Below are 16,054 nucleotides of genomic sequence, written 5' to 3'. Positions count from 1 at the left end.
ATTATTATAGCACTTTATTTATAAAGAAAGCAATCTAATTATGAAAAATGAAATCGAGAAACAGTTACATTTGGTAATGTAATAAAGTAAATCACATGTATGTTTCGTTTTCCGTTATTCCGTTATTAAACCCAGTGAAATTTTTCATACGAAACACAAAACATTTGTATAAGAATAAAACTTTACTAAGGAATATGTACTAGAAATTGATCATACCCTTTTATTGAAACCGCTTGGCCATTTCATGGAAAATGCAACATAGCGCATATAACCTGTGCAAATATAGCTTTAGGTCTTCTGACCTGTTAAAGTTAATTAAAATGTAAATGTATTCAACTAATTCACATCACTTGAACGAACATAAATCTTAACACATGGAACATATTTTATCATAATTGCATCATTGGAAGCCGTTACTTTACCCTGGTACCTTATTCATCATGGTAGTCACAGTAACATGCACAATGTAGAATGTTTAAGACATTCATACTCGTATGTGTTAACTTTAATCTTTGTAAATGTAAGAGATAAAAAGTTCACCATATAGACATTATTATAATGTTTTGTCTGTATAGCTAGTAACAACAAGAGAAAGAATATTGAAACAAACATATGAATGACAAAATACAATTAAACTCATTTTGAAAAGACTATACATTAATTTTGTTTACGTGGTACGACCACGTCGTTGATGTGTGATAATTACATTCTTCAGTAATAGAACTACAAAGGACATTGATCATATTCTAAAGAAGAAAACAAAGAATATAGCACTGTTTCGTCTGCACCCATTTCATCTCCCAGTACATACGTGTATGCTGGGTCAGAGGATATTTCCAACAGATTCTTAATGTTCGTTCTCCAACCTACTCCTATGGTGACAACGGTTACATCAAATTTCTTCGCAAATCTCTGAAAGAGACCTAAACAAGTGTTCATAGTGCTGCCTTGTGTGAAAAGAATAAAAAACTTCCTTCTTGGTCTAACGATACTGCGGAAGCTGGTTTCTATATTATTAATGAATGCAGATTCATCCATAGCAGACACTGTCTTTTCTTGCTTTATTTTGCTGTTAAGGATTTGCATCAGTGCCTGCTTTGGCTTATTTTCGTTGAATGAAACAATTGTTTTAAAGTCGTTTCCATACGTCGTAATAGATACGTCAGAGCCATTTGGATACAGACTCAGACCGTTAATGATCAACTTTCCTGCATCCAGTGCCGTTTCAAATTCTTTGTAAGCATTGTCCCACAGCAAGTCGAAAGCAAGCAAAACATCTGTACCCCGTCTTGAGCAACCTGTGATATGTCAGACACAATCAGACAACATAAACAACACAAACATAAACAGACGAGAAGTAAGTGACTGATATTGTCTATTGACTTACATCTAAACATATCAAAATATACGTTACATATTCAAATACACATTTGCTTTTCCAAACGCAGTAATAAAGAATGATGGTTTTCGGTGCTGCATAAAATAATGATTGTTACATGAATCGTTACCTTTGCATCCAAACACTATTTCTTTTGCAATCATGTGTACTACGTCTGGTGATCCAATTGGATAAACATTGTCAAAAGTTGATATATCTAGCAGTTGGGAATGTTTTATTTGTGATCCAGTCGCTATACCATATATCTGGGCTTTTGATTTGAGGAAATTGGCTTTAGCCATTACATCGACTGGCCTAGACCAAAGCCCATCCGACAAAATAAACACGTAACGGCCGACACCGTCTCTTGCTCCGTGGCGTTTTGTAAATATCTCGGACTGGACCAAGTCGAGAGCTCGTTCCAAATAGGTAGATCCTCCGAATGTCATTGCAGTGGAAACATTCTCAATTGCATCAACCATTAACTGTTGGTTGTGGTAAGTGTTTAAATAAAAAATCGTTTTAGGTCTAGAAGCAAATGTTACGAGAGAAAACTGGTGGTTGCTCAAATTTGTCGTAGAATTTGTAACATTTGTTATCATTTTCAACATGAACGACTTCTGTCTAAAGACGTTGGTACTGTTCTCACTTGCTGACGTATCCAACAAGAAAACCACGTCTGCTTCTTTGAACGGAGAACAGACATCTGTTGAAATAGACAAGGAATTACTACATAAACATCAATTCATATCTTCAATACAACCAGGTCAAACGCAGAATCATATCTTATAAAAAGAAAAGAAAACCCATACATAAATGTATAGCAAAAGGCTTAAGGACATTGACCTGTTTGAATATATTATATTTATTTTATGCGATGCTTTCTTGTCAGTGTATGTAACATGTGTGTTAGTTTATAGTCAAGACGTACAGATTTCTAGTGTCTTTATGAAATCAAAATCAAAATCAATCACAACCATTTCTTATTGCCTACCATGCAAATATGCATATATTACATACGGTGTTTTGAATTATGTTTTTATTAACATGTGTATCACAAATATCATAGCATGTTTATGCAATATGTGGTGTTATATTGTGAAGTCTTCTGTTACTCGTTTGGTGTATCTTGGGCTTTAAACATTGTGATTCTATATAAAGTCATCGTTAATTTCTTTGGCATCTTGTTTCTGTAGTTTGCATTTTATTTTGAATTGAAGTTAAGCTTCAAAGGGTTTTCATATTTTACCTGTGTTTTGACACTGTTTTCCTGCTCCTCCATAAGGGCAGTCGCACCGGAAGTCTGTAAGGTACGTGTTTGGTTTGCACGTTCCATTATTTGAACAATGACCAGGGTATGAACAATCTTCAATACAGAAAAGAAACATGGTTTATTCAGTAACATGTTATAATCTGATTTGGTATTTAGATTGTTCCGCGTAACGTTTAGAAGAACTTAACAACTTGACCCACATGGTGACACTATTGTTTTAATAAAAGCCAATATGGTTGTTTTATAAAGAAAAAAATCTTGTTACTAAGGACCTATTATGTCTTTGGCTTGAAATTAGCATAAATACTCATAGAGTAAACGGGATTTGGCACCTATTACAGTCCTTATTCCAATTCGTATTTTATTAAATGAACTAACAACTGACTAAATGACGGTAGATACTAATTATAAGTGATACACTTAACTAAAGCTCTAACGTATTACTTAGGATTAAATATATTGCGAAAAGACGCACGAGGGTTTGCATTTTTTGTATGTAATTTAAAGTTCAAGTTTAAGTAACATTTAAATTCCAAATTGTAAGCATGTTTTACAATAACTGATATGTCAGTATGGAGGGTGATCTTGCCTCTTTCTTCGATGGATGTCAAATGGTGAATATGTTTTTGCAAAGCTCACGTTGTACTAGAAAATGTCGCCTTTGTGTGTAAAACATATAGCGTCAGTAACCAAAGACTTCACTGTGCTAATTTTCATATATTTTACATGGCGAAAATAACAAAAGTGCGTTCTCAGTAATTTAATTGCTAATGGGATGAGGCGAAAAATGTTTATAATTCACTGCCCGTTTGAAGTATAAACATGATTCCTCTGTTGTTTTTTTTTAATTTGTACAGGAAACGCAATTGTATCCATATTTTCAACGTACATTGTTATCAATTTATCAATTTACCGGCCAAATGTCCATTGCCGCTTCCATTTCGACCATTTTGTAGTAAAAAACGGTGTTTATAACAAAACTAGTAAAATAACAGCAACATACAATGTACTTTGATATCATCATGTGAAAAATGCCAAAAAAAAGTCAATAAAGAAGGAAGATCGAACATTAGTTCCGCATAGCTGGTTCTCCCACAAATAAGTAGATTCAAATTTTTGGCAATGTTATAAAATCCTAATGTTGTTCATTGGCAAAGATAAGAAGTACCCGCATGGAACTACTTTTCATTGTTATCACGCAATGACCTCCCTTATTGATGACCGCCGGCGGTAGCACCATGAAAACCATGTCTTGTTTCAATATTTAGAACCCAAATAAATCTTTGCTCCCTTTGAATGGCACCAAAAAACGTTTTCGCGATGCATTCAAGAAATAATGCTGCACTCTTCTCAGAACTATTTACAGAACAATTTGACTATTTGCATATTTTGAATCATTGCGCGCATATCTATGACAGTCAAGAAATATTACATATCCAAAAAACGAAGTATTTTCTCTACGCACAAAAGAGTTCCATTCATAAAATACATTTTAACTATATTTTGTTTTACTGCGGTGGAAGAAATGGCATCTATACCACGGCCGCTCGTGTAAGATACGTTCATCTTAACCCTCACGCAGAGTGATCTTACACCCGCGGCCATTAAATATACTTATAATCTTAGAATTTTGTAAAGTAAAATATCTTATTTTTCTTAATTTTAGTAAAAAATTCGATAAAGAAGCCCATTTAAAGCTCGATGCGGTAGAACGTCAGGCATAGTCATCAACGAACATGAGTGCCATTTTGTCAAATGATTATTTCTTTATGACAGCATTTCCATTTCTCACAAGTAATCCATGGCTCATTATTTTACTGAATCATCTGAGTCTCGACTTGTCTCTATTTTCAGGACCAGCTATTGTTTTTTTAAAATGTTGTCTGAGAAACATTTCTGTTTCAGTTAGTTCGTTTTCATTGCCCTATTTATTGCATCTTACGATTAAATAAAACTATCGGTTTATCATTAAAACGGAAAGTTGGAAAACATTCTCAATGGTACTTTGTCAAACTCAGAACATTCTTTTTCTTCTATTTTTGACTTGAACTCGTGTTTCCGCTATAGGACTATTGTTTTTATTAGTCCTACTCTATTTGCGAAAGAAATCCAACCCGATAAATATGTTGCTGTTTAAATTGACGTTGTTCAAACCATTTTGAAAAATAAATGCATCTCTATACGTTATTTGAGCGCTTTTGTTATAATTTTACGATATAATATCAAGGGCAACGTTTCCAAATATTTCCTATTTAACCAATTTGTTAAACTGATATTACATTTTTATATATATCTTTATATATAGTGTGTTATGTTTATTTTGTAAAATAAACGGGAACAGGGGAAAAACATTAAAAAAAGGATTCGCTAGGCTAGCAAAAGACGGCTAGCTTACAGGAGAGCCAAACTCATAATTAATACTAGTTCTCTTGCTATATAGGCGACCAATTTGGAAAAAAAAGTTTAACGTTTAGTATTCATGCGAAAAGCTACAGAAACAAGCTCAATAGCAAAAAGTTTAAACATAAACCCGTTTTTAATGACACTGGGCAAACGCCAAAGACATAGAACCATGTCAACCAAAATTGATACGAGTTCCCTTGCTATATAGGCGACCAATTTGAAAAAAAGGTTAACGTTAAAGCCTAAGATTATAGAGTATGCTGTAACAGGTACCATATTAATGATTGATAATTATAAGCATTAAGATTTGTATGAGATCTTTAAGCATATACCAATGGTTTCACAATTGTCTCCTTTCCATCCTCCTGCACACATACACGAATAGGACGTGAATCCTGCACCAGGAATGCATGTACCACCGTTCAAACAGTAAATCGAATACGTGCAGTCTGGAAACAGATAAAGAATAGTAACAGGAATGTGACAAATGTTACCGATTAATGCGATCCAAGCACGAATTATATGCATCTCCTTATGTTAATGTAAATGTCTGTGAATTTTGAGCAAAATTGAGTAAATTTCATCTGATCACAATACTATAGTAACGGATGAACAAAAAGACAATGCTATGGTGCTTGGAAATTATAAAACGCATCAATTTGACCAACACGAAAATCAGAATTGTTCATTTCTGATGCATTGTTATTGCCATTAGAGATGATAATGCTAATACATCAATACAATTGATTACTGAGATATTCAATTGATGACAGGATATATATTTTAAATGTTATCTTTAGTAATATGATTTTGCTTATGTTGTCCCTGTTTTATTGCCAAATAAGTAGTAAGTACCCTTAAAGAAAGAATAAATGTGTTGTAATTGTGAATTTTCGACGTTATATATTGTTTTAATTTGAGATCTTTGTCTGGATCATTGGATATGTCATCCGACGATTAGGCATGTCGTTTTCATTGAAATGTTTATGATTTTTAGAAATACAATTAGGCTTATGCCGGTGATAGCGATCGCTCGTCGTGTCGCACCTTCTTTAAGGTAGAGTTACGATCAAGTATGTTATTTTTGAAGTATGTTGTTGGTGCTTCAGAACGATCTACATTGCAGAATGTATCAATAGTCGCCCTATGCTGTCTTTAAAGGAACCCGCCCATGGTTTGTAAAATGCACTTTTTACGGATTTCCTCTTTTTGGTACCAAATAAAGTGTGTCAAATCATCAGGAGTATTTAAACTAAGACACCGACAATCGGAACCCTTTAACAAATGTTTATATATGCTCAAATAATTATTTTCTTTAAAGTGTACGATTTTCAAAACCGTTATACAGCGCATTGCTGTAGCGTGGTAGGTTGATTGACATTATCACGTGATTCCTTCAAGATTAAATAATTATGCAATTATTTATGTATAAGTCCTTTTCGCCAAGTAGTTAAGATAACGTTTTTAAATATTGGATTGTATTTTTTCTGCAATTACGGTATCAAAGAGTTTACTTATTATAAAATGATTGTTTTTCATTTTATTACCGGGAAAACAAATTGTTGGTATCAAAATATGAGCGAGTCCCTTTAAACTACGTCATTCAATTCTTTTGTCAGATGTATGTGTAAATCAAATGCATGCCACATGTCTGAATATTATAAAACACCTTTTGAGACCTAAAATTTACTGCTGTGTTTGTCATTTAACCGTCATTTGGTCAAAGTTCGTGTATTGAGTGTTATATTGAAGCAATAAATGTATATAATAGCAACTGTACAAAGAACATTTAATCAACGTGCCTATCTGTTTACAGTAAGTTCCGGTCCACCCTGCGCTACAGCTGCAGTGAAATCCCACACCGGAAGAGTTAGGTATACATGTGCTATCACCTCCTTTACACTGGTGATGGCAATCTTCACAAAATGAATAAACAAAAGGATATTTTACAAAATGCAGATTAGTGTATTGGGATATAAAATGATAGAAAGAGAAAACAAAACAACCATCACATTACAATTCGCTCATGAAATACTTTAATCTTCTTAATACTCACTCGATGGGCGTGCCCCGGCGTTGCACACTTTGTGAGCTGAAAGTTACAAAAGAATGGCATTATTATTATTAATACATTACTGTATTAATATGTGAATAATTGGAGAGGCAAAAGGTTTAAGAGTTAGTATATTGTTTATAGTGCAAACGTGTTCTACAATATATGTGAATATCTTGACACAAATATTTCCCTTCAAATCTTGAAAATATGCACACATGTACTAAAAAAGCGAACTGAAAAGACTCACTTTTCGTTTTAACAATACATGTACCAGTGTAGTTGAAAATATTCCATAATAAGTATTGTCATGTGTACTTATGATGATAGAAGTATTTTGAAATCATTGTCATATAAACATTTAAGCATATAATGTTTCAACTAGTTTAATCAAACTGACTGATACAGTGTTTACAAAACATCCATAAATACGTTACCTGCGGGGGCAAAGTTTCGAAAAAGAGAATTCTATTAAACGTAAATAAAATACATACCCAAAATATACAAAATGCAAATCATGCATTGCTTTTGAGTGTTGGATAAAGCAAAATATAAGTTAATACTTATTGTCGTAAAGGCAACGAAGGGAACGCCCCATTCAGCAAGTAAATACGATACTCGAAAGTATTTTATTGTGTGAAATTTTATGAACGGGATATATCCTTTATTGTATAGTCGGAACTATGAACATAAATAATCTCTTTGTATTAGGGACTTATCAATGGTTGTAAGGGATGAGTGTATTCATATGTTTATGTATAAAAATAAAATCAACCACCGTTCGTTACACTGTTGTTCAACGGGAAGATGGCTTCCTTAGCGAGCTGCACTTTTGAATGGGTACCACTTTTAATCGACCAACTTTTTTGCTGAACAAAAAATTAGTGCTGTCGGATTATTCCGCATTAACTGAATTGCAACATTCTTGCACATAAATGGTTCAAGAAAGTAATGACGCAAGGATGCATGACATAAAGTTTTTAACATGAAAGTAACTACACGGTTACGGCACTAGATGCGGCAAGGTTGGTTTCCCGCCAAGAATAAAACAAAATATAGAAGCGTTATTTATCGTAAAAATCTTTTTTGCCGCAAAGTGGCATAGAATTGAATGACACAGAGTCTCACTTCTCTTCTAATTGTCTGCGAATGAAACAATGATCTTAATCACAAGATGATCTATAACCAACCGACTTTTAAAAATTGAATTACAGACATTAGAAATCATCGTAAAAATGGCTCATTTTAGAACAGGTATACCCAATTTAAAAGTATTTGTTGCGGCCACATATTTCAATATTGTCTCAATTGTGACGAACAAAAGAAAAATCGAACATCCTACATTATAATTTTGCACCACTGCGATAAATATTTGCCGTTAAAGTATGCAAGAAATAAATGTCAAATTTGAAACGAAATTAAAGCTCAAGACACCCAGTGTACATGATAATGAATAAGTTATTCCTGGTTATAGCTTCGTGCGCAAAGATCGCCTCGACAAAGGGGGCGGGGGTATAATTGTCTACATCTCAAATAAGCTCTCATATGTTAAGCGATATGATTTAGAGCCCGACACTTTAGAATCCGTCTGGGTTCAAATCTCTTTACCCAGAAGTAAATCGTTTTTAGTAAACTTTGTATATAGACCTCCTGATTCTTCACAAAACTGGATAGATCTATATGAAACTCAAAAAAATAAATTAGGAAGCAAGGATAGTGAAGTATATGCTCTAGGGGACTTTAACATCAATTATATTCCAGACAAAACAAATAAATTCAATAATGACAAATGGGAAAATTTTCTTTCCAAGTTTGGACTCTCTCAAATCATTGAAACGCCAACTAGGATTCATAAACATGGTTAGTCTATTATAGACCATATATACACAACAAGAAAAGATCTCGTCTCAGATATTGCTGTATATAATTATACCATAAGCGACCACTTGCCTATCGCTTTCACGAGATCAGTAAAAAAGAAACAAGTGAAAAACAGTCACGATTCAATGTTATAAAAGCTTCGATGAAGATCTTTTTAAAGCAGATTTAGATAACTCAAATCTGATCCTTATCGATTCAATAGCAGATCCAAACTTTGCTTTGAACATTTTATATGATACAATTCATACTGCTCTTTCTAACCATACGACAATCAAGCAAAAGAGTATTAAACATGCGAGTCAATCGTTTTGGTTCTCGGATAAAAAAAACAAACAATTTTTTTGAGGGATTATTATTTTTTGCACAAAGATTTTGAGAATTACAAAAAAAACACGAAACAAAATTTCATCTATGATACGCAAAAGCAAAAATTCCTTCTATAACGATGCTATCAAAAATAATAAATCTTCAAAGTTTCTTTGGCAAAACCTGAATGATATCACAAATAACAACAAAGAACACCAATTAAGTATTCCAAATAAACTTATCATAAATGAAAAAGATATTGAGGGTACAGTGGAAATATTGGAAGCCTTAAATTCTCACTTCACCAATATATCTAATATAATTATTATAAGAAACCCATTTGCTAAGGAACATTTTTCTACTCTGCAGAAATATCTGGATGAAAAATTGCGGCATCATCAATTTAATGTGGAAAATATTACAGCCCTTGATGTTAAGCACATCATTGATAAACTTGACATTTCAAAGTCCACTGGTCTGAAGGAATAGGACCAAACATTTTACGCTATTGTGGCGATTACATTACTTCTGCAATAGCTTCTATCATCAATAACAGTAAAGAAAGCGGTATATTTCCTGACAAATTGAAAGAAGCTTCTGTTGTCCCGATACACAAATCAGAAAATAAATACGAACCGGGGAACTATCGCCCTATATCCATTCTCAATACTTTCTCTATTTGAACGACATATTGCGTCTCAGTTGCAAATGTTTTTTAAGAGAACGGATATTATACACAAAAATCAGTCTGGTTTCCGTCCAAATCACTCATGTCAGACTGCATTAACCCATCTTATAGATACATGGTTGAAGGGTATAGACAGTGGTGATTATGTAGAGGCCATTCATCTCGATCTCCGAAAAGCATTTGACTTAGTTGACCATGAAATACTCTTACACAAACTTAAACTTTATCACTTCACATAAAGGTCTATGAAATTATTTAGGTCCTATCTGACTAACAGGATGCAATTTGTGAAAGGGAACAACATTAATTCTGAGAAAATGAAAACTATGTCGGGTGTCCCTCAAAGATCAATTCTCGGTCCCTTACATTTTCTAATATACATCAATGATATGCCTTTAATTTCTTCCAATTCATGTATTGACTTATATGCAGATGATTCCACGTTATACAAAATATGTCCAAGTATACTACTCAAAATTTGATAAGGATCACTTGATTAGTTATTTGTAAAAACTTAACCAAATAAGCATGCTTATTTAATTTCAAAGCATTAGTTTTATCCCTTCGTAGGCCTCCAGAATGTACGATGAGTTTGATTGTATTGCTACCAGCAGCTGCATGGGCGGCACGGAAAACTGCATACCCACGAAATAAGGCGTTTTGGCATACATGTAACAACTTTAACATGTGGTCATTTCTTGTTTTTTGCTTTGTGTATTCGATTTTTACTCAGACCATCTAGCACATTGTGTTCAAAATGCCAAACAGAAGACGTTTAACTCCTGATGAAATGCATGTTGGCATTGGAATGCTTGAGGCAGGGTTGTCTCAGAGGACTGTGGCTGAACACCTGAATGTGTCACAAAGTGTAGTTTGCAGGATGTGGAATCGTTATCAAACCAATGGAAATGCTCAACATCGACATGGTGGTGGTCGTGCAAAGGCTACATCTGACGTTCAGGATCGTTACATTGTAGTTTTAGCCAAACGTAACCGCTTTCGTAACGCCACTTCTTTACGTAATGACTTCCGGAACGCCACAGACCTAAGAGTTTCAACGCAAACCATCAGAAATTGTTTGCATAGTGCTGGCCTGATGGCACGACGACCGGCAATTCGCATCCCATTGACCTGATACCACATCCAGGAGCGTTTGGACTGGGCACGTCAACACGTTGGATGGACGTTAAACAAATGGACCACAGTGCTTTTTACTCACGAGTCAAAGTTGTGTATTGACTTTACAGATCGTAATGAACGTTTTTCCCCAGTTTGTGTCGCCGAACATGACCGTTTTGGCAAGGGCTCAGTCATGGTATGGGCTGGAATCAGCATGCACGTGAAAACAGTCTTACACGTAATTGAAAACGGTACGTTGACGGCTGTTTGTTATTGTAACGGGATTCTGGACGTTTATGTTCGACCGTTTTCAGGTGCAATCGGTCCTGATTGCATTCTCATGGATGATAATGCGCGCCCACACAGAGCAAACATCACAAATCAATTTCTGGAAAATGCTACCATCGAGAGAATGGCCTGGCCAGCTCGTTCCCCCGACATGAACCCAATCGAGCATGCCTGGTTTCTGCTCGTCCGGTCCAGCCAACAACGGTTTCTCAGCTCAGAACAGCGCTTCGGGAGGAATTGGTCAGACTCCCTCAGCAACAGCTTCGGAGACTTATCAGCAACATGCGGAGGCGATGTCAAGCTGTTATTGACGCTCGTGGACATCACTTACGCTACTAACATTGGTTTAAGATAAGTTCAAAGATATTCTATTGACTTTCCAAATTTGTTGACAACCTGAAATACGCCTGTTTTTGACTCATATCATGTTTAGGAGTCCGTTACGCTTGAACGGAATTGGTTTGGTACTGATATCTTATGACATTTGAAACCTGAAACAATGCCATTTGATAACATTTAGTGTTGATATATCGTTTTCTTGAAATGTACTTTATATTAAAAAACATGATCCCTATCAAATTTTGAGTAGTATATATTGAGCATTCAATCAGATCTACAAACAAGTCTTAATAGTGTGAACTGTTGGTGTAAGACAAATAATATGTCAATCCATCCATCAAAAACCAAATGTATGATTCTATGTACTAATTATAAGGAAAACATGCATTGCAACTTGAACTATCAATAGATGGATTGTCAGTAGAAAACGTGAAATGTCAAAAGGTCCTCGGGGTGCATGTTTATCAGACATTGTCATGGCATACACATGTTAAGACTGCAGTGAATAAGCTTAATTCAAAATTGGCATTTCTAAGAAGAATAGCATATTATCTAACAGATGAGATGAAATTATTGTATTATAATGCATATATCATGTCAAACATTGAGTACTGTTGTAGTGTCTGGGGACTTACACATTCCTCAGATACCACAAACATCACTTATATTCAGAAAAGAGCGATTAAGCTAATAATGAAGTCGGGAACTAGCCACTGTGGAAACATATTCAAACAGTCAGGGTTGCTATCTTTTGAAGACAGGTGCTATTATGTTTGACTCCTTCGTACTTCACAGAATTGTTAACATTTGCCAAAAATGAGCACTATAGCTTGCGTTCTTCAGAAAACAAGGATCGTTTTGTTGTTAAACCTAGAACAAACTATATCAAAAATACATTTGCCTATAAAGCAATGAAAATTTGGAATTCTCTTTCTACATACATTCAATGTAAAGATAAGCTACCAGCCTTTAAACATGCATTAAAAGGCTACTTATTGGCAGAATAATTTTATCACATGAAAAACAATCTTGACACTTTATTTAATTCACATTATAATAAAAAGTTCACTGTTTACATGACTTGTGAATTGTGTTTATGTACGTATATGACATTCTTGCAACAACTTGTAATGGATACTACCAAATATGTAAATGTTGAAAATATATTGATTGAATGTGGTTTTATTGAATATATCTACATTATTTACAGTATGAAATTATTGTAATTTATAATCATCATATTAAACTGAGTTGTGTTTGTCGAAGAAATGTATGATAGTGATAGTGTGTTTGTATGTTTTTTTTTTTTTTTTTTTTTTTTTTATGTTGCTTAATATGTAACTTAGTATATGTGTTTTGCAATACTTTTTGTGTGAAGGCCATGCTGGAAATAAGTAGTATGTCTGTAATAATTGTACACGTAGTATGTAACCTTCGTTAAATAAAGTTGTTATTATTATTATAAGACTATGTTAATTTCTATAATCATTAAAAAATAAGAACAATTTAAAACAAAGTGCTGGTGGTAAGTTAACTAAATATGCCGGTTACGATCATTGTGCATATATAATTATTTTACTCTACTAGGTTCTGGCATATAGCGGATTTCAGTCAACGACTTATTTCCCGATATCGAATTTTAGTCAAAGACTAATTCCCAACAAGAGGGATTTTGATAGCAGAGATGAGTCTGCCTTGCCGGAAATAGACCTGGCCGAATTTCTTTTCAAAATGTGTTTGATGCTCGGAACACCTCTGACACCATAAATTCTGGCAAGTTATTCAGTTAAAGGAAGTGATTTTGACAAACTGAGTATAATGGCCGGTTTTACATGACTCCGTGTACGCACTCCGTATTCCATATCCGCAATTGGTATCCGCACGGAGGCACCATTCAATGCATCTGTGGATCATGATCCGTGACTTTGAGAATATTATTTTGTCTTAATTTATTTAATTTATCATTTCCTTGGACAAAAGCATCCATCAATCCATGCTATGGACGAATAACTCGATACCGTTGAAACATAATTAGGATTAATTACTATATCTTAAAATTACGATTATTTAAATTCTGAACTATTCTAGTTGTTGTAAAATTCATGAAAATAGCAAATGTTCTGTTGCGCTGTGAACTGAGGTAAATCTTAATCCGGTAAAGCAAAACATAATTAGTTGCAATATTATGATTGAAATTGTAGAAACCTTTAAGTATGAGTAAACAGTTTTCCTAAAATGTCCCAGTCAAACCACGCACAGGTGTACACAACTTATAGTATCAAAAATATTTTAATGTTAATGTCTACAGAGTAAACGAAAAAAGTACAAACAGTTTTAAAACACAATTCCGACATAGATTCCTTCAATGTTAATTAAATAATTAAATCACAATCGCAGGTAGCTGTTTATTGCCAATATTTGCAAAACAAAATACTTGATTTAAGAATGCAAAATATAAATTGCTTTACCTTTTTTTCTAAATTTACCTAAGAACGTGAAGGATGCGAACATTTCTAATACAGCCACAAAGTGAAAACAACAAATTTTAGTAGCGCGTATTTGGCATGAGTTTGACATGCACACTTCTTCGCTTCAAAGTCAATAAGCCTGTGACATAAGACATTATGTTATGTTTTTAGTATTATACACTATACATGTTCTTAAGTACTCACTTGTGATAAGCAATAAGAAAATCATCCAAAAACCAAAAGTATCCATCATGTAAAGCCTCCAACAAATGCATTAGAAGTGAATAAAACAACTTTTCGCTTCCTGAATGCAAAGGAACTTTTCACTGGCACAAGATAAGGCCTGAAATGATTCGTTCATTTTATTGATAGCGATTCGTTCCGTAAACGACCAGTCATTTAATATGGTTGTAAGTGTTTCATTCAATCTGATAACGACTCGCCTCGTGAAAACGTAAACAATTGAACCTATCAGAAAAATGCAATGTAAGGCCACTCCTTTTTTATTTTTTGGTTTACAAGATTTTTTGGAAAAAATGTCCACTGGGTGGTCGAAAAAAAAAAAAAAAAAAAAAAGGATAAAAGGCACAAAACATACTCTTAAAGGGTGAAAATCAGAAAACAACATAAAAACAGTGAAAATTTCTTTTATATCATTTACTTGTCATTTTAAATTCTTAAACTGCTATTAATGCATGCTTTAATACACTCAAAGTTTCAAAGTTCTTATTAAACACACAGTTTAAATCTTACATACTGTGCATATAAAACATCAATGATATTGACTATAAAACATGTTTACATGTATAAACTACACTTTTAATCAAAGATACATTGAATATCACTCAGCAAGACATCTGTTTAGCTTTAAGGGTATGCTAAAGCAAAAGTGAATGCAGAACACTTAAAAACTTACCAATATTAAATTGAAAAAAGAGGAGGCGAATTTTACGCATTAAAATACACAAAAATTGCACTGTATTAAAACAATACATTACATTTTCTAAACATTATTTAAGTTATTTTAATATTGGAAAATGTCAATAAAGTGAAATAATTACCAATTTTGTAAATAAGGAAGTAACATTTATGAAGACATTTGAGCTTTAATATTGTGAAAACAATTCCTGAAAAACTAAAAGCCTAACAAGACCTAGATTTGAGTTTTAATAACTCTTACCATGCGGGGTCCTAGTTGTGTGTAACCCGATTCATGATAAGTCTGGATATTTTCGGACCGGGATACTTACCATGGGCTGTTCACCAAATCCATTTCAAATTCAAATCTTGCAGCAAATTACCACATCAGTACATAAAAATCACATAGCAAAATAATAAATCTAGCATGTGGCTTAACTTTATGTACCAATGATAGCAAACTGACAGAGAAATCCATAATTATGTATCGGATATTTTCATCTTCTCCCAACTCCGCCATTTTGTGTATATATGCGTTCACAGGGCATCTATACTTAATGCTTGTTTAATTTTTTTTCATTTTAAAGAGTATTCCTTGGTGACTACAACAAATCTCATTTATAGTAAAATATCAAGTTCATTACAAATTGAAATGGACTTATTCAAAATAGTTTTCCGTGTTGTTTTATCTAAATGTTTTGCACACAACTCCCGGCATGAGTAAATGTCATTGACACATGTGTTCAACTCTTTGTTTGTTTTTTAACCCAAACATGAATAAACATGTAATCTAGAATAAACACAAGCTTTACATTGACCCAATGACAAGTATTTCAAAACCATTATGTGATTTAAAATCCATAAACACCACCGACCGAACTTGTGAAACTAGGTCACCGGTGTCAACTTAGAAATTTTACTTTCAATTTCACCACTCACG

At 33.7% G+C, this 16,054-nt stretch overlaps 1 protein-coding gene and 1 long non-coding RNA gene across 2 annotated transcripts; both read right to left on the bottom strand.

Annotated features, from left to right (window-relative positions):
- Positions 1–641: 641 nt before the first annotated feature.
- On the bottom strand, positions 642–5,493 carry LOC128212824 (collagen alpha-5(VI) chain-like). The gene is made up of 4 exons (XM_052918165.1): positions 5,387–5,493; positions 2,628–2,744; positions 1,509–2,084; positions 642–1,298 (listed from the first exon to the last, which is right to left on the bottom strand). Exons 1-4 carry the CDS (start codon positions 5,427–5,429, stop codon positions 724–726), a joined length of 1,311 nt encoding a protein of 436 aa, XP_052774125.1. The 5' UTR covers positions 5,430–5,493; the 3' UTR covers positions 642–723.
- Positions 5,494–6,856: 1,363 nt separating this feature from the next.
- On the bottom strand, positions 6,857–14,496 carry LOC128213526 (uncharacterized). Its single transcript, XR_008257748.1, has 3 exons — positions 14,401–14,496; positions 7,111–7,146; positions 6,857–6,970 (listed from the first exon to the last, which is right to left on the bottom strand). It is a non-coding gene; the product is annotated as an uncharacterized LOC128213526 (long non-coding RNA).
- Between the last annotated feature and the right edge of the window lie 1,558 nt (positions 14,497–16,054).

Source organism: Mya arenaria, chromosome 13, assembly GCF_026914265.1.
Source record: "Mya arenaria isolate MELC-2E11 chromosome 13, ASM2691426v1".
In the NCBI taxonomy this organism is placed as follows: Eukaryota; Metazoa; Mollusca; class Bivalvia; order Myida; family Myidae; genus Mya; species Mya arenaria.
Note: the sequence above shows the minus strand (reverse complement) of the source record. Positions and strands in the feature narration are given on the sequence as shown.

What these genes read in the sequence shown, in the direction of transcription:
- LOC128212824 (XM_052918165.1), bottom strand. Translation starts at nt 5,429, where the DNA reads ATGTGTGCAGGAGGATGGAAAGGAGACAATTGTGAAACCATTG. An exon ending in AAAACAGTGTCAAAACACAG is followed by an intron (nt 2,085 to 2,627) that starts GTAAAATATGAA and finishes CTATTTCAACAG; the next exon opens with ATGTCTGTTCTCCGTTCAAA. An exon ending in AATAGTGTTTGGATGCAAAG is followed by an intron (nt 1,299 to 1,508) that starts GTAACGATTCAT and finishes GACATATCACAG; the next exon opens with GTTGCTCAAGACGGGGTACA.